This window comes from Vipera ursinii, assembly GCF_947247035.1.
Source record: "Vipera ursinii genome assembly, chromosome: 2".
In the NCBI taxonomy this organism is placed as follows: domain Eukaryota; kingdom Metazoa; phylum Chordata; class Lepidosauria; order Squamata; family Viperidae; genus Vipera; species Vipera ursinii.
This window is the reverse complement of record NC_139513.1, coordinates 216,850,704-216,876,241: the sequence shown is the minus strand read 5'-3', so window position 1 is coordinate 216,876,241 and position 25,538 is coordinate 216,850,704. Positions and strand designations below refer to the sequence as shown.

At 37.6% G+C, this 25,538-nt stretch overlaps 1 protein-coding gene across 1 annotated transcript in view; it reads left to right on the top strand.

Moving 5' to 3' along the window:
- The window catches only part of CNTLN (centlein), a gene marked incomplete at both ends in the record, with an annotated part of 202,506 nt that overhangs the window by 53,230 nt on the left and 123,738 nt on the right, over window positions 1-25,538 (top strand). Inside the window, 5 exons of the mRNA XM_083353493.1 lie at window positions 9,877-10,011; window positions 10,631-10,810; window positions 17,314-17,447; window positions 20,118-20,280; window positions 24,674-24,868. Of these exons, the coding sequence (XP_083209619.1) occupies window positions 9,877-10,011; window positions 10,631-10,810; window positions 17,314-17,447; window positions 20,118-20,280; window positions 24,674-24,868 (807 nt within the window). The remainder of the gene's footprint in view (window positions 1-9,876; window positions 10,012-10,630; window positions 10,811-17,313; window positions 17,448-20,117; window positions 20,281-24,673; window positions 24,869-25,538) is intronic.

The following is a 25,538-nucleotide window of genomic DNA, read 5'->3' as shown; positions in this document are numbered from 1 at the left end:
GTACATAATTATTGGAATAAACTCATCTTATATATTCTAATAAGATTAGCTTCTGGTATTTTGAATTGACCTCATAAGCAAGAGCTCTACAATGCAATTAAAGGTAGTTTTGCTTAGCAAACACAATGGTTCTGGTGAAATGTGGCCAAATGTACCATATGACAGAAAGACAAAGACACTGCAAAGAGACACTGCAAAGTTGTTTCCCTCTTCATTTAGATAAAGTTATTTCATGAAGCATCACCAGCGTTGCTCTCATTTTGGTGTGCATTGTTGTCAAGTTCCTAAATTTGAGTATAAAAATGCACATTGGTTGAAAAATGATTTGTTTATTAACATTTATTGCTGTTGTATTTTCAAATGGTTGCTCAGCAAGGCAGTTATTAAATGAGGACTACCTGTAGTTCAACTGAGGCTTCAAACATCTTATTTCACTGACATCAGACATTTTTCTGCTGATTGTTTTTAAAAATGTAATACATATACGGAAGTTTTATCTTTCAAAATGACAATGTGAAAGGAACACAAATAGCTAGTATATCAAATTCAAAAGATAAATATTACCAAAATCTGTATCTTGGAACATTTTCTTATTTTATATTAGTTTATTCAGATGTTACATAACTGCAATTAGTAATAGGAAGATTCATATTAAAACTATAGAAAAAGAACATAGTAATAAACTAAGCAGGATCAAATATACATTATAGGTATAGAATAATTTTGTATATTCTATAACCTTGATTCCTTGCTTACCACTTTCATCTTGACTTTTGAAGGAACTAAATAAAACTAGTCTTTTGTTTTCTTATTCAGAAAATTGCCTAGATATGAATAAAGAAGGGGCTCCCAATCTTTTTGGATCTCTGGATATATTTGTAACATGATTGCTGTAGGGGTATGCAGCTGCAAGTTTGCTTATGTAGCAGAAGATAATTCACAAAAGACAAACAAAAAAATCCCCATATCAGATGTGAATCTATAAAGTTCTGCCAGATGGTTCCCATGTTTATTTTTCAGACCTGTTTAAACTCTGTATTTAAAAAAGTCTGATTTTTCAACACTAGCATTCATTTTTAGAGTATTTCATTTTCATTGTCATTTTTATTAAAAAGTTGATTATGAGGACAGTTTATGTTCAAACCTCTGCTTGATCATCGAACCCACTGGATTACTTTTTGGCCCAACATACCTGGTGGGCACAAGACCATCAAAATGAGAGCCCTCACTAGGCAATTGAAGTCATGCCACTTATATATTGAGTGTACCAAAAGGAAAACAATGTTCATCCTCCCTCCCACCATGGATACCCTGCTGATTAAGGATATAACATGTGGAAAATGTCTGCATAAATTACACTGAGCTCTGATTGAAAAGGTGGAATTTAAATTTAAATAAATTTATTATCACCAATAATCCTGTTCAACCCCATTTAACTGCATTAGCTTCAAGATTCATACATGTCAACTAACTTACTTGTTGTATAGTTTAAAATGTTTCTTCTAAGTCAGATTGTTTTCATTAAATATCTGGAAAATGCAGAAAAAAATAGTGGAAAAATCTCTTAGAGCAGCATGATTTAGATGATATTTCTCTGAAGAGAACCTTTTGTTGGATATTTCATATTCTTGAGGGACTGCATGAAAGCTTATACAGTATGTGACACTTGTTCAGCAACTGGGAAACCTTTTTTAATTATGTGTTGGATTCCACAGTGATGCAACTTGAAAAGCTGAGAAGCGCTCAATATAGACTTTGGGGCAATTGTTAATGGAGAGACCTTTATAAAATGCTTCCAAGAGAGATTTTTTTTACCGTGCAGTCACTCTTGCCTTTTTTCACAGAATGTTATGAAGAGGTTAGATGACATTTTCCTCCAGTTGTAACCTATGCACCTTTTCTCACCACTTCTGTCATTTTTCTTTGCAAAGAAAATCTTGTTAAGGATGGGGGAATAAAAATCAACTATAGCTGCACAATACCTTTTGATGGTAGAACTATGAGCCTTCTATCTGAGAACATCTATACTCTTATAACATACACAGCACCTTTCTGTGATCTTGACTTTTGATAGTGTTTGACTTTAGTTGAAATATCTCCACTATTTTGAACAGGTATCAAGTTGGATGTATAGTTGAAATTGAAGCTCTTTTACTTGTTCCTTTTGTTATCCCTGTAATACTTTATTGTAATTTTTACCACAAATTTTAAGGATCGTGGCTGGATGTAACCTCACTCTTAAAAAAGGCATTTGTGGTCCTCTAGCAAACTATAAAGTGAACGTATTAAAATTATCAGTGATTTATCACATGTTCCAATTGTCAGCTAGCATTTTATGATAAGTTATGAATACTTGTATCGATGGTATATATTTTTTCAAACTTACTATTGCATTCAATAAAGTATGTTCCATTTAATCTTTTAAATTTGAACTTTAAGTAGTTATATTTTATGGTTTGAGACTACAGTAACTGCTCTATATATTTTAAAATTGCTTTTGTTTGAAGGGAATTTTCTTATTACATCCTCAAAGGACCACCGGTTTAGGTGGAAATAGATAATTGCTGAAGGCTATCTTTGTGCAACCTAGCAGTTTGAAAGCACGTAAAAATGCAAGTAGAAAAATAGGGACCACTACGGTGGGAAGGTAACAGCGTTCCGTGTGCCTTTGGCATCTAGTCATGCCGGCCACATGACCACGGAGACGTCCTCGGACAAGCGCTGGCTCTTCGGCTTTGAAACGGAGATGAGCACTGGCCCCTAGAGTCGGAAACGACTAGCACACATGTGCGGGGGAACCTTTACCTTTACCTATCTTTGTGCAGTTTCTTCAAGTAAGAGTTGGAAGAGATCTTGAAAATCATCTATCACCTCCTGTCATATTCTTTTCCATCTTTTACCACTTGGAAATTTCCCTTCATGCCCAACCACAGTCTATTTCCTTGAAATTTAATTGATTGTGTCTTCTTATATGTTGTGGAACCACTCGGACAGTTCTGCAGTATCTACTGCAAGTTACTTGGCAATTGGTGTCATACCTCTGCACAGTCCTCTTTTTTTCCAGTGCTTCGGTTTTTCATATCCTTTTCTTTAGAGTCTTCTTTTTTGTTGTTGTTGCTCTTCTTTGACCACACTTCAGTTTCTAAATGTCATTCTTAAAATGTGGTGTACAGAACTGGGTTCAATTCAGCAGGGGTTCCCACTCCCCAGACTAGCCCTGGTCCACAGCATACCAGAAACCAGTCCACACAAACAAACAAAGCCCCATCCATGGGAAGCAGGCAGCACACAAAACCATGCCCCGTCCGGTCCATGAAAAATACATCTCTCCATGGAACCGGTCCCTGGTGCCCAAAAGGTTGGGGGCTGCTGCAATACAGTATTCTAACTGGTCTTTCCCTGAAGAATGGAGAGAAACAATGTCTTCTCTTTATCTTGTCATAGTGTTGTTGATGCAGCCCAGGTTTACATTAGCTATCTCTTTATCTGCATCACACTGTTCGTGCTTTTTCAACTTTTCTTTCAAGATACCTAGATGAAAGTGTCTAAATCTCGATACTGTCCTAAGATGTTCATTGTTTCTCTGTTGTGTTGTTTGCAAATAATTTTTTTATATTGTACTGTATTTTCTAAGTCCTCATCCAAATTGTTTATAAGTATCTTAAATAGCACAGAGGCTAAAATAAAGAATATGATATGCCATTTGACACACACATCCATTCTGCTTGCTGGAGCTTATACCTTTGCGAAATCTTTTTTCATTGCCTTCATTTTAAGGAAGTTCCTATTTTCCTATCATATCCTCATTTTAAGACATTCAAATGAGTATATAAATGAGAAATGCAGATACACATAATTGACGTATTTGTGCTTTGGAAGGTAGAACAAGTATTTTCATTATGCAGGATATTACTACTTGTAAAATCTGTGTTGCACTTATTTTTCCAAATGAAAGTTTCTGCAGAGGCCTAGAACCTACTGAACTGTTTATAAAGTAGATACAGTAATAATAAATACAATTTAAAATGTAAGGCACATGTAAAACAACTGAAATAAGATAATATGAAAATATTCTAATCCAGATAGGTAAAGATAAAGTAGCTTCTGAAAGATAACCTAAAGAGTGTTTGGGCACCTGTTATTTGGAATCTTGCACAGCTGCAAGATGAGAACTGAAAAAGAGTGTTTTGTACGCCTGACAGAATCCTGTACTATCTGTTACCTTATCATTTTATCACCACTTCCGCTCAGAATTCCAGGGTGCTATTGCAATTTTGCAGTTGGGTTGAAGACAATTATTTCCTAATGCAAACACTGACTAGGGTTTTAGTCAATGTACTGCTTCTAGTGTGAATGAAGTTATTATGGCTTGTTCAGCAAACCATGGTTGAAATATCTTATTTCATGAAATAAGCAGGATATAATTAATTATTTAATTTTAGGTTGTCCAACTCCAATTGCAGCTGGTGCAAAGTGCGGCGGCACGGACACTCTTGGGAGCCTCCCGATACTCCCATATCACACCTCTCCTCCGTGCGCTGCACTGGCTTCCGGTTGCCTTCCGAGTGAAGTTCAAGGTGCTAACAATGACATACAAAGCCCTACATGGCATGGGTCCGGACTACCTACGGGAGCACCTTCTGCCGATGTCAGCACCCCACCGTCCTGTGCGCTCCCACAGAGAGGGCCTCCTCAGGGTGCCACCGCTCAAGGAATGTCGGCTGGTGGCCCCCAGGGGGAGGGCATTCTCAGTGGGTGCGCCGGCCCTCTGGAACAGTTTACCAACCGAAATCCGGATGGCCCCCGACCTCCGTACCTTCCGTCGCGACTTAAAAACTTTCCTGTTCCAGCAGTCCGGCCTGGCATGATAGCGTTAATTGGGGTCCCAGTTTGTTTTCACTATTGTTTTTATTACTTTTTATTGTTCATCTGTATACCTTCCTCTGTACACCGCCCCGAGTCCCTCGGGAGAAGGGCGGTTTATAAAAACTAATAAATAAATAAATAAATAAATAAATAAATTGATACATCATTATGCTATATGCCGTAATTCAGGGGTGTCAAACTGCCGGCCCACGGGCGGGACGCGTCATCCGGAAGCCGCACCCACCCCATTGCCAGCAATGGCAAAACTGTCCCGATACGTTGCGTCACGTCACGTGTTGTCGCAAGTTTGCTCTATTGTCTGCTCTATTCCTTTTGTGTACTTGGTGGCCTTAATATTAATATCCAAATAACTGGAAAGAAAAACCTATTTGTTTTCCTCAGGAGAGGAAAATTAAGGATGAATAAAAATATAGTAGACCTTCCCTTTCACAACTACGTTTAATTAGCTTCCAGTTTTGATCTGAAGAGACTAAAACTAATCTTTTTGTCCTAGACCTTGCAATCTTTCAAAACCTTATCAGCCAATTATACTCCAAAGGGGTTAAAATAATAGTAGCTGCCTCATTATTTCTAAACTAGAAAATGTTTGGCTTGCTGTGCAAATCTATATTAAAGCTTTTGTTAATGGGCAAAATTGAAAGCATTGTTAACTGAAGCTTTCAGCTTTGGGTAAGATTAATACCTCTGTTTTTAATTTTTATCTAATCTATTTATACAGTTTTCATACCTTGAAAATAAAGTTTAGTAATTTCATTATTTTCTGAACCGTGGAGGCTCAATAAAATGCTACAGTAACTTGGGACTATTTCCTAAAATGAAAGAATCTGGTTATTAGATATTATTAATAATAGTGTGTACAGTTGTAAGAAATGCAGCATTTAAAAAGGTTTAAAATAAGTATGACAGAGTCATGGGCTGACTGCAGTGATATTGTTATTGCTTAACAATGTATCTTTACTGTCTAAAAACTACTGTCTAGTTTTTATTTTTTACTCTGGATTTTTCGGTTTATGTTTATTGTAGATGTTTTAATGTTGATTGCCATCTTTGTGTTTTTTGCTCTTAAGTACTATAAACTGCCAAAAATCTGGATGATTATAGGAACTTTTAAAATATAATAAAAGTATTAAAACTTTGATTAAAGTGCCTACTAGTCATTGATACAATTGCATACAAATTCCAATTCAGTTTATCTAGATTTCTTATCCTAGATTATTACTGTATTTATGTGTTTCCTCCAATAAAAGTAGCATATTCTTATTATTACAAACCAATGAATTTAAACATGTTAAGCCACCCAAATAAGCCTAATTCCATTAAATTATTCCGAAGGAAGCTCTCTGTATAAATCAATATTCATATTTAGAGCCAAATGCTCTAAATATCCTATGATAATTGCTGTTTGGCCTAAAAAAGAGCTTGCCTGAACGATTAGCTTTTTAACAGAAATGTAGAGAAGAATAGTCCAGAATAAGGGTTCCATGTATCAGATCATTTCACGGGTGGAATCCACACAAATTTCATGCAAGAACCAGAGATTGTTAGTGTTGAGGGAGGAGGCTTGTTCTCTGAGCTTTTGGGTTGCTTTCTGAATGTTTCATTACCAGGTTAGGTAACATCTTCAGCAGAATTTAGGGGATATCAGTGTTCTTCTGTTTATAAGTATTGTGATTCCGTGCCAGCCTGTGATCCCGGCAGCTGAGTCCGGGAAATCAGAGGAGGGGGAGGAGGGGCCTGGGGAGCCATCAGAGTCGGAGGAAGGCTCTGGTGAGTTACCAGACTTACAAAGTGAGGAAGAACCTGGCCTCTCCACTCGTGGTCAAGCTGAAAGCCAGCTGGACTGGGAGGTGGAGTCAGACTCAGAAGAAGCACACCTGGAAGACCTCAGAGACGCTTGGAAACATAGACAGGTCACAAGAGTAAATCAGAGGGAGGCAATAGGGTGACTCCAGAGGAGAAGAAGAAAGCAGTGAGAAGCCACGCCTTGGGGGCTGCATAACAAAAAAGGAATGTGTGGGTAGGGCTGGTTGCAACTGTTTGCAAAGAACTTCTGTGTCAAGAGATGATGGTCTGTTTATTTTACCAATATTTCCTGTTGGCTTGTGCTCTGTTTTGTTTGTGGACAAGGTCTGTAACTTCAGTAAAAGGGGTTTATTTATGCAGTCTACTGCTAAATTAGAGGTTGCCTTGTGAGGTAACAAGGACGTCTATAGTCTGGGACAGAACAATAAGGGCTTTGTGTGATCAGTAGGTCACGTCATGTCAGGGTCTTGTGATGGGTCTTGTAGTGGGTCAGGGTTGAGTGTCAAGTGAGAGTCTTGTGGTGGGTCAGGTGTGAGTCACCAGGGAGAGTTTTGTGATGGGTCTTGTGATGGGGAGGTTACATCAGATGAGGGTCATTGGGAGGTGAAGTGCTAGTTGGGGGGCTTGCGTACCTTGGTTGAGGGTTGGTACTGTCTCTGGTTGGCTGTGTGGTTGATTTGAATTCTGAAGGGTTCGTAGGCTGGTTGTAGGTTGATGTGTCTGTTGACGGAATTGCTTGTGGAGTGCCGGGCTTCAATGATCTCACAATCATGGTGGATGGTAGCGTGGCCGATGATTCTTGTATCGCTCCAATCGAATTTATGCTGTTTGGTGTCAGTGTGGGTAGAGATTAGGGATTTGGGATGGTGGCGTTTGACAGCCAGCCAGTGTTAATTGACTAATGTTTGATCCATGTAGAATTTATTGCAATTGTTACAGTTGATTTTGTAAATTACATTGTTTCTTTCATCTTTCTGTCTCTTGTCTTTGATTTTGGATAATTCCTGGCGGAGTTTGGCTGTGGGTTTGTGAGCTATTGCTATTCCTAGACCTCTGGGAACCAGCACTTCACCTCCCAATGATGCTCATCTGAAGTAACCTCCTTACCTCAAGACCCACCACAAGACCTTCAATTGACACACCCATACCTGACCCATCACAAGACCCTGATGTGATGTGACCTCTCCATCACAAGACCTACTGACCACACAAAGCCCTTATAAACAGAAGAACACTGACAATGACATCCCCTAAATTCCGCTGAAGATGTTTCCTAGCCTGGTGATGAAACATTCGGAAACCAACCCACAAGCTTGGAGAACGAACTTCCACCCTCATCCTACACCCAAGCTACAGATAGTCGCCACTATTGTTAGTTGTTTTCCCAGCAGAGGAACATGGTTCAGGGCTGCCTCTCAAATTAAGCCGTAGTCAGCTGTCACCAATTAAGATATATGCTCCCTTTTTTGGCAAGAACCTCAAAGAACAGCTCTGCCAGGTGTGGGGGCTGGAAAGCTTTACGTCATCCTCATTTGACTGCTACAGCTATTTGGACAGTGCCTGTTTTTTTAATCAACCTGAAATGATTCTTGGTTTTGTGTCTCCTGAGGTTGACATTCCATGGAGCCTGCTGAAGCCTCTTCATTGTCTAAGTCTTGACCCATAACAAAGTAAAAACATGCTAATGGAGGAATGTATTAAGTTAACAATATTTTAGTCCAATTGTCTTGATAAGAGATATAGCACCTTGAATTTACTTTCTTCCTGGCATTTTCCCGCAGGAGCAGGGTCAGAATTGACTAATAAGCTTGTTATCCAAGCCAGGTGTTGTGGACTCAGAGTGACTGGCCCAAAGTCACCCGGTTGGCTTTCATGAATAAGACAGGACTAAAACTCAAGTCTCCTGGTTTCTAGCCAGTTGCCTTAATCACTAGACCAAACTCACAGGATATAGCACTTTAAATATTTCTGTAGTATTTGATTCAACCACTCAGTTATTCCATTTGTTGAGAACCATCATATTTCATCATATTTTAAAATGAGATTATGGATTCACAAGTAGTCAGTCTCATACAAGCTGTCCACTGGCTTCCACTGATTTGGGCACACTGCTAAAGGGTCTGCATATCACTTCGGAATATCCCTTGAATATCCCTAGTAATCTTATAATATAACTGGCTCTGAAGCATCTCCTAATAATAAGAGTTAGCGCTAAAGTAAAACTACAGGGTTTCTTATTTGTGCAAATTTGACATGTCCAATATTGCCAGCACTTTCAATTATCTCATACTTTTAATATGCCCAGTGAGAATACAGTAATCAACTAATATTAAAATTGATATTTGCTCAGCACCAAAACAGATTTACATGCTGAATCTAAAACTGCAAGCAGGTACAGGTGTTAAGATGAAACAGATGTTTTTCAGGATTCAAGTTCTGAAGACACTCCTTTGTCCTTCTGTCTGTTCCAACATGGTTGGCATGCTCCTGGTCCCTTCTTTTGATGGGTACCCTGCAAGCAAGCCTTCTCATTCAGTCAAATAATCCCTACCACGCTCTCCTTCAAATAAATTCTAAAGACCTGGCTATTAGTAGAGCGAGTGGAATCCGTTTGGGTTGGTGCATGGGCAGCTTGGTTGGAGGTTTTTCCCTCCAGATGATCCATTCTTTCCTTGGCTCGTTATTTTTCATATTGTTTTTGTTATTGTTTGCTGCCCAGAGTTGTCTGCAGTTGATTGATCTAACACAGGGGTGTCAAACTCAATTTCATTGAGGGCCGCATCAGCATTGCGGTTGCCCTCAGGGGGCCGGGTGGGTGTGGCCTGGGTGGGCGTGGCTAAAGTGCATATGGCCTATTGGGTGGGCATGGCCAGCTCTACATCGTTCGCATCAAGAGTGCCTATGGGGGCCTGGGCAGAAGTGGGACAGATCTGAGGGTCTCTGGTAGGAGGAGGGTCTCTGGGCCAGGGCCAAGACAGTGGCGGCCGTTCCCTCACTGTTTCCAGGATGGCTTCGCGGGCCGCATGAAACCATTTCATGGGCCGGATCTGGCCCCCGGGCCTTGTGTTTGGCATGTCTGATCTAACAGATGGGACTGGTGGATTTATTAAATAAATAGCTGGAACTTTTATTTTGGAACGTTATGTTCTTTACCTGTTTATTTAAGAATTGTTAACTCTTTCTTAGAGAACAAGTGGACAACAAGAGGAGATAAACAACCTGGTGCAAAGGAAAATTGCTGTAGATGAAGAAAATGTTGCCTTAAAAAAGGAGCTTTGCATCTTACGACAGAAATCTCAAGATGTGATGCAGGAACGTAAGGTATATTGACTAGCACATAGTAGAAGGTAGCCATAATTTTGAAGTTGCTGTTATAAGTTGCTGGCCTGTCTCTGTGGCATGGAAAGTGACAAGCTCAGAGGAAATATAGCCTTAGGCCTTAGATTGTACCTTTCAGTTTCCTCACACGTGTCAAACTTCTGAAAAGATCCCTTAAACTGAAGAATCCACCCTTTATAACTTTCCAATAAATAGTTAATGATGGAAATGGAGCAGAGAAAGGAGGAGTGTGAAGATGTGGCTTTGTGTAATTAGATTCTGATGGGACTGGCATTATTAATTGATAAAGCCGAGGTCTGGGAGGATATGTCTGTGTGGGTCTCAAAAATAGCTGGGGACAGCATCAAAGGCAGTTTGATCAATTAATGGGCTCTTTGCAAATGTGTACTCATCAAAGCTGTCATCCAGCTAAAAAATATGACCCTTCCACCTGCATGAAAGAGGCCAATAAAAGTACACAGGTGACCTTGGCCATCAAATATAGACGAAGCTGCTCTGAGGGTAAAATCTGCACAGTTTATATTTGCTGATTAGTTCTCAGTTTTTTTTAAAAAAAATATTTTCTCTCTTTTTTATCGGCCCTTGCGGTACTGTTGTACAGGACACCAAGGAGTGTGCGCAGAGAAAGGATGAGCAAAGCAGACTGGTTATAAAAAATCTGGAGGAGGAAAATGAGGGTTTAAGTACACGCTATGCTGACCTGCTAAATGACCTGGAGAAACTGAAGAAGCAGGAATCACAATGGAGAATAGAAAAGTCTGGCATCGATGCAAAAATAAAGGTATGAAAACGTATCAGCTCCTGGATATGATTTCAGAATCTGCTACTCACAGGCTTTATGCTACATGTTATTTTCTTTAAATAACAAGTTATATATTCATAACAACCAGTGGGGACCGACATTCATTTACATTCCTTCACTTAAAACCCAAAGCTTTTTAAAAATTGATGTTTCAAAGCAAGAAACTGACTTCAAATAGCCATCCTAAAATGTAATCATTAAATAATAAAGGCTATTTCATTCAAATGTAAGGATGCTTTAAAAAAAAAAGTTGGAAATCTTCCTGTCGCTCCAGGATTTCCCCTCTCAGTGTGATTGGCAGCACAATCTTCTGCATGAGAATATAGAAAGACTATTTCTTAAGCAGACCCAAAGGTCCATCTTGTCAAATGTTCTGTTTCTAGTAGTAGCCAGCATGTGTATTTTGTGCTTGGTAGGGTTTCACTGAAGCATTTTCTTAAGGTAAATACACACAGTGCATAGTGTTAATTTAATTTAATAATATTCTGTTATGAACAAAGCATGCTATAATTATCCCTAAATTTTGTTATAGACTTCACAGGTTCCAGTAGACTGACTTGGCTTGCAATTAATTGCTCTGTTATAATTTATGTTCCACAAGCTGCCCCTTCCATTTCATTGGGCAGTAGAAAATATCCTGATGTATGGGTGGTATGTATGTTTGTAACAATCTGCAACCCCAATGCTGCCTGAGGCCTCAGGCAATTTTGTGGCAGCTGGAGCATCTTCAAACATTGCTGAAAACTGGCAGCAGGTTTTGCCACCATTTTGAGACATGAAATAGATTTCATGTGCAGGTTAAGAATATCCAACTTAAAAATAACTCTTAGATACAAACTGTCTATTAAATGGTAGGTGGCCTTGTCCTTTCTGGAGTTGATGAGGTGCTGAAGCTGTGCAAAGCTTTCAGGAAGCACATTTTAAATATTCAGCCTGTTATCAGCAGTTCCTGAAAGCACATTTTCAGTGCGTTGTGTGCTTGAGCAAGGACCATGCTATCTGCCATTTTTAGTAATAGGCAATCTTTTAGTATGAGTTCCGACGTAAATACAAATTCAGGTTAAAAACATAGAGAATAGAAGTTCTTCACCCAGATACTACCTGTGGTTTTTAAACAAATTCCAGAGCAAAAAGTAAAGAAAAAGAATCAGATCCCATGTATATATTAATTTGCATCAGTATATTTATTCTGTAGTCTCTCTCTCTCTCTCTCTCTCTCTCTCTCTCTCTCTCATAATCACTAACAGAAATTTTGTCTCAACTATTAACATGATTGTCAATAACGTCATTATAACAGTTCTACATTTTTCTATATATGAATAATGATCTGGGATATAACCCAAACATCATGGAGATTGGCAATTGGTAACAATGTTATAATTTTGGATAAAAATCCGTATCAGAGCCACAGTTCTTAGAGCTTTCATGAGTATTGAGTTCATTTCAGATTTTTGTGTGGTAGTGTAAGTGACTGTATACGTGTCATTTGGGTCATAATTTGTGTATATGTGAGAAAGGAGAAGGAAAGTTTGATCTGGAAAAAAGTGGATCCTGCACTTGAAGGAAAATGCTAAGAAGAAAAAAAAAGTTGTCTTCACTTAATGTTTTTTTATCTAATTTCCTATTTCCTCCCATGTGTTCTGTACATTTTCTCTTTTAGTCTAACCAAGTCGATTCTACTTTATCCTAGTCTAACAAAGTTCCCCTTTCTTCCCCCAAATATATTACTATGTTTTCCAAGAGTGCTATACTAGATTCAAAGTATCAGTGTGATTAAAAGGGAAAAAGAGGTATATTATTTTCTAGATTCTGAACTCTTCCCTTGAGTCTGTCTCTGAAACCTAGGAGTGGGAAAACCATAAAAATCTAACTTCATGTGGAACCTTGAACTAATTTCAGAACCCTTTTACAAATAAGCTGTTTGCTCTTTTTATATATGTGGTTTCTTTCGGATTCTTGTGTGATGCCCAGAATGACTTTTGGTAAGATGGGGGACCCTATACACGTTTTAAATAAATAAAGCAGTTCAGATATTTGCTAGGAAAGTCCCCTTACTGCAGGCAATTCCTAGGTAATTAAAAGGGAAGAGAGAGTCATAGAAAAAGAAATGGCAAAAGACAGCTGTTGACTCCCACCTTGTTTTCGTTCTGGTTGAATACAGGTAATCCTCAACTTACAACAGTTTGTTCAGTGACTGTTCAAAGTTACAACAGCTGTCCATGCTGCGACTGACTGTGGCTACAGCCATTTTCCTGCTCATTCTAGGTTGCCACATAGAACGGAGGGAGGAGGGGGCTGCCCAGGTGCTTTGCTAGTCATAATAATCTTTTGTCCTGTGGGAACCAAGGTCATTTGTTGCTCTCAAGCCTGCAGGCTGGATGTTGTAGAAAAAGCCCGCCAAATGATTGTATTGGGGATCATAGTTGCTTGCATTGTTTTATGGGTGGGATTTTTAACTTTGTATTGAGGAATTATTACATGTGTATCCAGACTTGGTTTCACTCTTGACCGTGCTGATACTTTGTAACTAATAAACATGTTCTTTGAGGCATTTGCAAGCCTCGAAGTTCTGCTTTATTCATCTCTGTCTGTTGGAACCATGACAACAGCACTGAAAAATGTGACTTATGACCGTTTTTCACAGTTACGATCTTTGCAGCATCCCATGGATCATTTGATCAAAATTCAGATGTTTGGCAACTTATTCCTATTTATGACCGATGCTGTGTCCCAAGGTCATGTGATCACCTTTTGCAACCTTCTCATAAGCAAAGTCCATGGGGAAGTCAGATTCACTTAACTTCTGTGTTACTAATTTATCAACTGCAGTGATTCTCTTAATAACTGTGGCAAGAAAGGTCGTAAAATGGGGCAAAACTCACTTAACAAATGTCTCACTTAACAACAGAAATGTTGAGCTCAATTGTGACCATAAGTCGAGGACTACCTGTACTTGCTTGCTTTGCCACCTCAATATTGACTTATGGTCCCCCGGTAGGTAAACTCTATGAGAATTGCAATCTTAGTTTTGAATAAGGAATCAGCATAGGCATGTGAGAAAGGTTTCCTGTTTCTGAAAAGACTTGTTTTAATCAAAAATGGCCTAGCATATTTGCAATGTTAGCCACACAATCAGATAAACAGTTTTCTTGAAAGCATAGATTTCTGAATAAATACTGTGCAGCGCAGTATGTATACATTGTTTCTGTTTAAAATGCTGATTGATTTTCTGTTTACAAAAAAAAATCTGAACGGGCAAGTTTTTCTTACAAAAAGTTGAGTATTTGTACAAATGCCTATTCAGGGTTTTGTGCGGGGTTTGTTTTTCTCACAGATCTGTGACAGTAATTTGGAAATCTTTTAAATTACGTGAAAAGGCAGTGCAAGTTGAAAAGATTGTGTTTCTGTATTTTATTTCTATAAAATTAGTTTTCTCCAGAGTTTTGTTATCAATCACATTCTTGTTTTGTACCGTTGGATTATGTTAGCTTTTGTTTACTTTCCGTTTGACTAAATGTTTCCATCTGTTTGCAGTTTGTGTGCTTGACAGATCAGGAATCTTAAGACTGCAAGTCCATGAGAGCACTTTCCTTGGTCTATAGGACTATTTTAATTTTTCCCACTGGAAAATCCTAGTGACCAACAAAAGAAAAAAGAGGGACAAATGACTTATTTTTTTCCATTTTCATATTATCCATCCCACTATTTAGTCCTACAAAAGCTTTGTTCTGCAAGAATGCAAATTTCAAGCTTAAAAATAAAGGTAGCAATTTTTTTCAACCAGTGATCATACTTACAAGAAAATGTTGACATCACCAAGGTTGGGACAGAGTTTTGTTTTATTCACTTTTCAGCTACGGATTTACAAAATAAGTGACACATAACTGCGGTCTGTTGATGTGGAAGTGAATTATATATTACAGAAGGGTTTTTATTTTGATCCATTAGAATTGACCCCCAATTTATCCTGTATTTTCAAACTTTAGGACCTTCTGGTATATTTTTCTTTTGATTGCCTACATGGTACTTGTTGCACACTTGCTTTCCTTTGAATCAAAGCCTGATTCACCTACTCCTATACAAATGAAGAGCTCTAGATGAACAAACGTCCTGATTATGTATTTCATTGCTGAATTTGTGCTTGTTCCTCTTCTTAGATTTGAAGTGTTTGTGGCCACCCAAGAGGGATAAAATAGATCTTGGGTAATGCCAAGATCCAGAATTCAATAGGCTTAAATTGCATGACACACAGGTGTCTCCTCATCTACTAATGACCTGGAGAGTATTGTTGTTATTGAAGCTGGATACGAACTGAAGATTGTTTGTACCCTACACAGATGCTATGGGTGAATGCTGGACTGTATTGAAGTAAGAAGGACAAAGGAAGGAACAAGCTTTATCTCCTGATGAATTTTGAAGATGTCAACGATAAAGTTATTGGTATCTTGTTTAAGTATATAGGGGGAAGTCTAGGTTGACAGGCTTTTGCCATAAATTCAGCCACAACTAACCTATTCCTGAGAAATAAAGCTTCCTTCTTGCCTGTTCCATTGGTGTGACAACCTGGTGCTCCTGGGTTAATATTGCTAAGCACATTGATTTGTGCTTTAAATTGTAAGCCGCCCTGAGTCTTCGGAGAAGGGCGGGATATAAATGGGATTAAAAAAAATTCCCCCTGTTTATAAACATGGAGGATTTTAATTCTGTAGAGAACGACATATCAAAAAAACTATTGTATTCCTTCCCTTTGCTTACTCCCATTCACCTGTTCATTCTTAACTGCAGCCTTTTGGTAGTACTTGAGATAGTCCTCAACTTACGACCACAATTGAGCCCAAAATTTATGTTGTTAAGTGAGACATTTGCTAAGGGAGTTTTGCCCCATTTTGCAACTGTCACGTTTATTAAGTGAATCACTGCAGTTGTTAAATTAGTAACACGGTTGTTAAGTGAATTTGGTTTCCCCTTTGATTTTGTTTGTCTGAAGGTCACAGAAGGGGATCACATGACCCCGGGACACTGCAACCGTCATAAATGTGAGTCAGTTGTGAAGCATCCGAATCTATGACCGTGGGGATTTATGACAATGGTCATAAATACAAAAAATAGTCATAGGTCACTTTTTCCAGTGCCGTTGTAACTTTGAATGGTTACTAAGTGAACTACCTATACATGATTCCTGCAGATGTTCAGGAATTCAACCCTTCCTGCTTAGTGTCTTGTCTTTGGGCTGGTTGTGCTAGTGAGGGGAACTGTTTGAAGGGAAGCTTTGCATCTTTCCCTGCTACAATATACAAATGTTGCAAGCAGAAAGGATTTGCAAAGCTGCAAATCTACAGCTGCTGTCCTTTGTTGTTACAAGTATTGTTTGGACAGTCCATTCTCAATAAGTTTCTGAATCCTGATGCTATCGAGCAGGAGGCCTTGGCTGTTTCTTCAGATTTTCATTAAGGTCTCTGATGTCTCCAACGAATTTTGGAATTGGCAGCTGGGTTTTTTTTTTGTGGCAGGAAGGAGTTTTGTGTTAATTTTGCCATAGTCTACTCTACTCTACATACAGATCCCACATTCAACCTCAAGGTGAAAAGAGCTGAGGGTTAACTCTGTTTTTGTTATCTTTCATTCTCCCCCCCCCAAAAAAAAATCAGCAGGTGGTTCTATCCTGCTAATTAGCTACACTTATCAGAGTTCTATCCCATGGGATTGTTCTATTATGTTCTCCTTTAGGATGTCTCCCCTGCTGTTGAAGAAAGGAGAAGGAAGCTCAGTTTTGTGGTGAAGAGAGAGCCTTTTCTTTTTCTTTCTTTCTTTTTTTGTCAACCTTGCCTTGTTTTGTTACCTGGATTTGGGAGCTGGAGGAATAACCCACCCTAGAGCCATTTATCTCATTTTAGGGGGGGGGGAAGAGCGGTATTTCACTTAACCATTTGCAATTCCTCCCCCTTCAAATGTTTGCAGTTCTTATTTGTGCAACTGAGCGGCAGAAGCCTTTTAGATTTCAAAAGCATTTTATGTTTTTTCGCTCTTCGTATGCAGAATAATATTATTCAATTTATTGATTTCTATGAACTAATTTGAATTGGTTTTGAATTAGTTATGTTGCGCTTAATGTATTTTGAGATAGTATTAGCTGTACTGAAGTTATTTTATAAGACAGATTTATATGTTACAATCAATAAGCATAATTTCCGTTAGGTTTTCCTACCTGCAATGCAAAGTTGCACAAACCATTGCACTAATTCACTCACACAAGGACTTATAAAGGAATTAAGATGCTCATGTAGTCTATAACTATTTTGCATTATTTTACTTATTGTTTTATAATGTAGCTTGAAATAAAAGCTTAGATTAAATTAAACTTTTTGTTTTTAAACTTTAGATTAATCAACAATCCTTCTTCTTTTTGCTTACACTTTAAATGTAGTATTGTTATCCTGTACTGTAACTCTCCAGCTATTGGTTCTATCGCAATTGTCTTCCAGAATTTGGAATCAGCTTTAAAAGAAGCAAGGGGACAAGTGGAAATCCTGCACAATAAGTGTGATGACCTGGCGTCTCAGCTGGGGCTTAAGCAAACTGAATTAACACAAAAGGATTTGGATATGACCAGAGCTAAGTATGTTTGATATGATAAATAAAGTGGTATAATCTTACATTGTTTGGATTGGCAATATTTTATTCAAATGCTTTACAAATAGCCCTTGACTTAATGACCATTCGCTCAGCGATCATTTGAAGTTACAGTGGTGCTGAACAAAGGGACTTAATGACCTGTATCTGAAGTCATGGCCAATGAAGAGACCCCACAGTCATGTGATCAAAATTCAAGTGCTTTGCAGCTTGCCTGCATTTACGACTACAGGGCACTGTGACTCCCCCGTTCTTCTATTTCCCACACATCCACATTTAGGACAGAAAAGTTATCCATTCCCTTCAAAATAAATAAATTAATAAAACCTTTGGCCTGTACCTATCTTGTTATTTTTTTCCAATCCAGTTAAATGTTGGCAAGAAGTTATAGAAGGGCTTTGAATATCTGCCCATCAGCAGGACAATTCTCAGAAAACAGAATAAAATCAATTTTGTATGGGGAAGAAGGTTGCAAAAGAAATAACAGATTTGTAAATAGTCCAGGTTTGACTGATGAACATATACACACACACACACACACACACACACACACACACACACACACATACATATATATATATACATACCTACATACGTATGTAGGTATACACACACACACACACACACACACACACACACACACACACACACACACACATATACATATATATATTCAAAAATGCTCCCCGATTTATCATTATGAGAAAGGCAGTTTGCATGTCTCAAAATGCATCTGATTTCCATTTTAAATCCCACCAGTCCTGTGGGATTCCCTCCTGGTCATGTGACCAGAATAAAATGTACTGATTTAATTTTTAGATGACCCATTATAGAAATCACTTGGTAGCATACAAAATACTCCTTGAGGGAGATGGGCAGCCTGGAAACATTAAATATAAATAGATAAAAATAAGTGAAATATCAGAAATCCTAAACAACTATAAAATTACAGAAGCTGCCTTGCATAGCATTAAAGGATCATTTGGGGAAAAGTTTAAATCTAACAATTAAACATCATAGACCAACTCAAAGATGTGCTTGTAAAAGACTTCTTAACGGCTATTGTAGGTGGGAGTCTTAGATCTTATTGGGTACTGAGTTTCACTCATTTCGACCCTTTTTTCTTTCCTCCCTTTGAGGCAGCTGCATGCCAGTTACAAAAGGAGATGCCCTTGGACTTGGATGTGAGTGTGCTGGGAGGGATCATGACAGTGGATTACATTAGAGAGAGGATATAGGCAAGAACTGAGCAAAGCAAAACATCCAAAACAAAGTTAGTTTGGTGAGTCTATGGGAGCACAGCCAGTTTGCTTCAGGTGACTGGAGGCATGGAAGAAATAAGAGGTTTTTTTTTTCAGAACTGATGAAAGCTGCAAGCTGAGAAGAAAAGGCAGAGCCTAGCAGCCACATGAACTTTTATATCACGCCAACATCAAGCCAACATTACTAAACATTCCCCCTCACAGTCGGAATCCAAGAGATACCAGAGCCCCTGCAGCAGTTCAGGCCAGAGGCAATTGATACCTGACTGTAAGGCCAAGAAAACACCCGCCAGCAACTGAGGCAGCCAAATCTGGAGATTCTGATTCTAGTAAGGCTAGAATCAGGCTGAGAAGAAAAAGAACCTCCATTTCTTCCCATTTGACAGCTAAGAAAGCAGCTAAAGACAGGGCTAACTAAGCCAAGATAATTAACATAAAAGTGGGCAATTTAAGCTAGCAAGTAGAAGGAAGAGGGCGGGAGAAGCAATAAAGGGACTATAGATAAAGGCATAATAAGCCCAGTGTAATCTATAATAAATACTACCCAAAGAAACTATAAGATACATAGGAAACAACTTACCATAGAATAAAAGAAAGATAGAAAACCATTACACACACAGAGAGAGAGAGAGGGAGAGGGAGAGAGAGAGAGAGAGAGAGAGAGAGAGAGAGAGAGAGATAAAATATTGAAAAATACATGGACATTCTTAATTTTGTTTGAAAGGAATCATTTTTGTACAATAAATCTTCCTATTTCATGCCTGTGGTCTAATCCAGTTCCCCAAAGAATCACTGCAGAGTTCTACAAATTATTTTTGAATTTAGTAAATAGAAGTTACTTCTACTAATTAGCAAAATATAATAAAAGTATCTCTGAAATATTTCCTTCCTAACAGCAAGTGCTTATATTGCATGCCATTATTCCTATGAACTGAAATCTTGTTCTTTGCTTTAAGAGTTAAACATTTTTTCCAGTTGTCTGGCAAACCTCAGAACAACTCACCAGGATCTGTTTGAAAAACATAAACAAGAATAGGTGATATCATCATTGTCAGAAATAAATCCACTTCACATTTTAATTTAATTTAATTTATTAAATTTATATGCTACCCATCTCACCGTTGGACAACTTTAACCTTTAAATAAGAAGTTCAAGACCTATAATAATAATATGTTTATTTAAAATGCTACGTATTTTAATGCAACTTATAGGACCCATGAAAAAAATGTTATTTTTGTATGTTTATAAGCTGATCCAATTATGATTAAAACTGTATTTTTAGAAAATTGAGAGAATAATAGAGTGCCATAAAAATAGTTAATAAGACTATGATTTGAGATCATCATGGTATTTCTTTTGCTCAACTTCGTTGTTTCTTGCTTGCTTTGCACAGGAAGGAATTGCAGGAGCTGCAGAATCTCTACAAACAAAACACTGAACATGCGGCACAGCAGGCAAAGCTGATCCAGCAGCTTCAGGCTCTCAATACAGATACACAAAAAGTACTGAGAACTCAGGAGGATGCTCACACAGCTGAAACAATATCATACCAAAAAGTATGCTGCTTCCCTCATTATTAAAAATATATTTGTTCTACATCTATACGATCTGTTTAAGTATCTAAATTTTTACTCTATCGGTGTAAATGTACTCTCAACCATGAGCAAGCAGTAATGGTGTACAGATAGTCCTTAACTTACAACCACAGTAGAGCCTAAAATTTCTGTTGCTGAGTAAGGCAGTTGTTAAGTGAGTTTTGTGCCATTTTATAATCTTTTTTGCCACAGTTATTAAGTCACTGTAGTTGTTAAGTGAATTATGTGGTTGCTAAGTGAATCTGGCTTTCCCCATTGACTTTGCTTATCAAAACTCAGTTGGGAAGGTTACAAATGGTGATGACATGACCCCAGGACAGTGCAACACTGTCATAAATGCATACCAATTGCCTAGCCCCCGAATTTCGATCTCATGACCATGGGGATGCTGCAACAGTTGTAAATGTGAAAAATGGTGATAAGCCACTTTTTTCAGTGCTGTTGTAACTTCAAACATTCACTAAACAAATGGTTGTAAGTCAAGGACTACCTGTATAACTCTTCGGTGGAACATCCATTACTTTCGTGTCCGTGGAATCATTATAACAATACTATTCCAGGTGTTCTGTGTTTTTTGCAGCTGAAGAAGTAGCCTATTTAGAGCAATGTTACTTTTTTCAGATATGAAACATGGTATAGTGCCATTGTACTGTACAAACTTACTTTGTCTTACCTGTGACATATACTACCTAGTATTTCTTCAATTAATGTTTGCAGTGTGGGTATTATGACCATTCTAGTTTTATCCTGAACAGTGTTCTTTAAAATAATGAGATTTCAATCATTTTTCCTACTCTCTGCTAGAGTAGGAAAACTAAAATGACTAATTTTAATTTACTACACTATTCTACTCTATTACATAAGACTGTTTGAGAGTGGTCTGCTTAATATACTTGTGCAGCAATTAGAAGAAATACAGGAAGTGTAATTTCAAACTTGAAAGAATGGAAATTATATGTTGCCTAAATGGGAAACCGTATTCAGTGGGTTAGCTCCCATGTAAGTATTTGTAGATTTGTTTGTAGTCCATTGAAATAACTTTTCTTTTATGAAATGTTCAGTCATCCTGATGAATAGCTTTCTAGAAGCCAAAGACTTCAGTGAAAGGAAGTCTTCTATTTTAAAACAAAACTTCTAAACTGTAAATTTCTGAGTACTGTGATAAGATAGTCTAGAGACTCTCCTTGTCTTATTATCCTTAGTATTGATTTAAGACTTACCAACTTGAGTCTTAGGTGAGGACAAACCTATTGAGTCTCATTAAAATGAACACACTGCAGGAGCACTTTGTCTGCTTGGGACTAGTAAAATAGTTGGTATATATTTTTAGAAAATATTTCTTTTTCTGGTAGGAGTACTGTAAATACAATATAAAATAGATGTCAAGGAGTTTCTTTTAATGTAGAATATTTACTTTGAATAAGGGGGAAGTTGTGTTGTACAAACTCCAACTAGATATTAGTGTTGAAATGATAGTTTATATAAAGTATTCTGGAGATTATTGATGTGATTTCCAAACATTACTGAAATTTTCAACAACATATCTGTTCTAGCTATATGAGCTAGATGAGATTTAGAAACTTCACAAAATATTATTATTATATTAACATCATGATTAATCTATTCTTGGAGTGCTCAATATTCTCATACATGATACTCCCTCTTCAAATCCCCCAAATTCCCAACTAACAGCTGATCCAGGTGAAGAAATATTATTCATATTTAGCATTTATAGTAGATTTCATATTTAAGTGAAGAATGTCTTAAAACAGGGGTGTCAAATTGCCGGCCTATGGGCCGGACGTGTCATCTGGAAGCCACGCCCACCACATTGCCGGCAATGGCAAAACTGTCCCGATACGTCACATGACATCATGAGTTTGACATGTCTGTCTTAAAACAATTACAAAGTTATTATACAGACTTTTTGACCAATTTTTTCCATATTAAAAATATTATACACACACACACACCACTTTATTTGCTTTTAGTGTAAATTACATTCAGAATGCAGAGAAAGACTTGTTCTGTTCCAGCCTACGACCGGCCCTGTTTGAATGTCAGGGACAACCCATTTTTATAGTCAACAGGCTGGAAAAACCCAACCAAATTTATTTACAAAGAAATCAAAAGTTCAAACGAGTTAAACAGGAATAACAGACCAGGACTCTAGCAGAAGATCTTCAAACGGTTGCCTTCAGCAACCAGCACCTCTCACACCTTCCCCTTTTATCAGCAGTCCCAAGGCGTGGCTTCTCATTGCCTTCTCCTCCTCTCACCGAGTTGCCTCATTGCCTTTCTCTGTTCTACTCTGCTGGATTTCCTCCTGCTCCTAGCGTCCCTGAATAGATCCAGCTGTGAATCATCTACGTCCGATACCTCGTGCTCACAAGGCTGAGCCTGATGAGGAACATGACGGGAGGGGCCAGGCTGAGAGTCCTGCAGTGCATCAGAGCCTCCCTCTGACACCAAAGTTTCTCCAAACCTCTCCTCCTCCTCCTCCTCTTCAGAATCATCAGACTCAGCTGCCAGTATCACAGGCTGACGCTGAATCACAAGAAGACTAAGAAATAGTAAGCTAAGGAAATGAAAGGCATGAGAGGAGAAAGGAAGAGGAAGAGGAAGAGGAAAAAATAGTAACACAGAAGTAATTACTTTATACTGAATACATAACACATAGTGATAGGTTTCTGTATCTTTTTCCCAGCCAAACTTGCTTTCACCACATACATTTACTGTCTTTTATTCTTTAAACTTCTCCCCATTCTTTTTTTTCCCAAATCCCATCAACGTCATCTAACTATGACTTTTTCAGTTTCACCTTTCCTCTCAACATATTTGAGAGCCATTTTGGTGTAGCGGTTAAGGTATTGGCCTAGAAACCAGGAGAGTGTGAGTTCTAGTCCCACTTTAGGGGCAGTCACATACTCTCAGCCAAACTCGCCTCATCTAAGAGTGTTGTGTGAAAAATAGGAGGAAGGGTTATTGGTATGTTTACCATATTGAATTGTATAAAGAGCAGGATAAAAATCTTTACAACCCCTTCCCCCATATTCATGCTTTTTTTAATATATACATTTGTTTTGTAATTCTGTACTAATTCACTTTCTCTGTATGACTAAGCCACCTCAGTGCATTTGTTTCCCACTATTTGTTTGATATTGTATTCAATGTTCATTCATTCATTGTTGATCTTGTCTCTCCTTCATTTGTTTACCAAATGGACTTCTGAAGTCATTGATTTCCATTGTTTTTAATCTGTATGTTTTTTTCTAAAATGTCCCACTCTCATTTCCAAATAACAGTGGGCAAGAAGTAAAGATTTATACAGACACATTTGTCCTCTTTCAATAAAGTTTCATTTCTCATAACAGGCTGCCTACTGCTTACTTTCTACAATTTATATATTTACATGTCTTAAAAATTATCTGTTCACTTTTTTTAGTAAACAGTTTACCAAGATATATGCACTCATTTGCTTAGTCTACTTATTTGCCAACTCTTGCTTCATTTTTCCATCTGCCATTATTTTTCATGCTTCCATTAGCATAGTTGTACACAGTTCTTTTCACTTTGTTTCAGGCAAGTTCTCTATCAATTTTCCTTACACCCATTTTCCATTCATTCTGTTTTCTAATTCTGTAGAGCTATTCTATTTTCTAATTCTGTAGAGCTATCCTATTGAACTATGCCCCACTGAATTATATCTTGGAATGGAACTGTGTAGAATTGACAACAAAATTACATATTTATTTAAGCTATGGCTTCTCTCTGTATATTTTTTAAAAATATTGTATCATTCTTTCACAATATACCTCAATGTTATTCCAAACTAGACTACTTAAATAGTATGCTAATGCATTTAGTTTAGTATATATCTGCCATATGACTTAAAAGTGCTGAGTAACAAGTCTTGCTGTCAAGGTTAATATATCATAGTACATACATGCTGATAGGCTTGATTCCATTTGCTGTGTTTAGTTTAGAAAATGAATATAAGAGAGATAGTTGCCTTCAAATACCATATTTTTTTGTTAGGGGAATTTGAAGTTTGTTAACTATTAGTTATTTAGAGCAGAGGTCCCCAACCTTTTGGGCACCAGGTACTGGTGCCATGGAGAAAGGCTTTTCCACACACCAGAGGGAGTATGGTTTTGCATACTACCTACATCCTTCGGATGGGGCTTTGCTTGCTTGTGCAGCCCGGTTGCTGGCATGCTGTGGACCGGTGCCAGTCTACAGACTGGGGGTTGGAGACCCCTGGTTTAGAGGATGAAGACTGTTGTATTTTAACAGCATGTCTCTTGTTTATGATAACACGTTTTCATAAAGTGCATCTATTTGTTTTCAATAGCTTTATAATGAATTGACGATATGTTTTGAAAAACTCCAAGCAAGTAAAATTCAACTCCAGCAAAATCAAGTTCCTCTCCAAGATAAATTATTTGAAAAAGAACAACATATCAGTCAACTGGAAAAGCAACTTCATGAGGCGCTCTGTTCTTTATCTTCATTACCCTACCAGACTTATTCAGAACCAGAAAAAGGGGTAAGAGAAAATTTATATTTTAAAAGAAGGGTTAAAAATGAGCTTATGAGTTTAAAATGATAGCTTATAGAAATGCCTATGTATTGTTATAATACTGATGCAAAACCTGGCTTTCCTATAACATTAATTAATTAAAAATGAAACTGGTTATTTCCTCCTGTAATTTAATTACTTTTATTTGCCCTAAAATTTTACTTTCAAATGGAAGAGAAACTTTAATTCAAAGAAATCACATCCAACCAATTTTTTGATTAAGCATATTTTGATATATTAAACATGCTTCAGAATAATTGACAAGCAAGATTTTAAAAAATATAATTAAGACATATATAGAACATCAGCCGTTGTAGCTAATGGAGCAGAGAGCTTTATTTTTTTAGGAAAAAAATGTATCTAAGGTATTGTACATCAGCTTTCATGTTTGCATATTTTTTTTAATAAAAGGTATCATCAATTTTCTATACTGCAAACAAGGACAATATATAGTCTGTCCTGTTGGGGACATTTGGTTATGGTCCTCTTCCAGGACATCATCTTCAATGGCTGAAACTTCTGAGGCAAACAATATTCCCTCCTGACTTAAAATAACTCACACTTTAATAGCCCAACCATACTTCCCCTTCAAAACATTTATTTAATCGTAGGAGAAATATTAAAATTGTTTAAAATC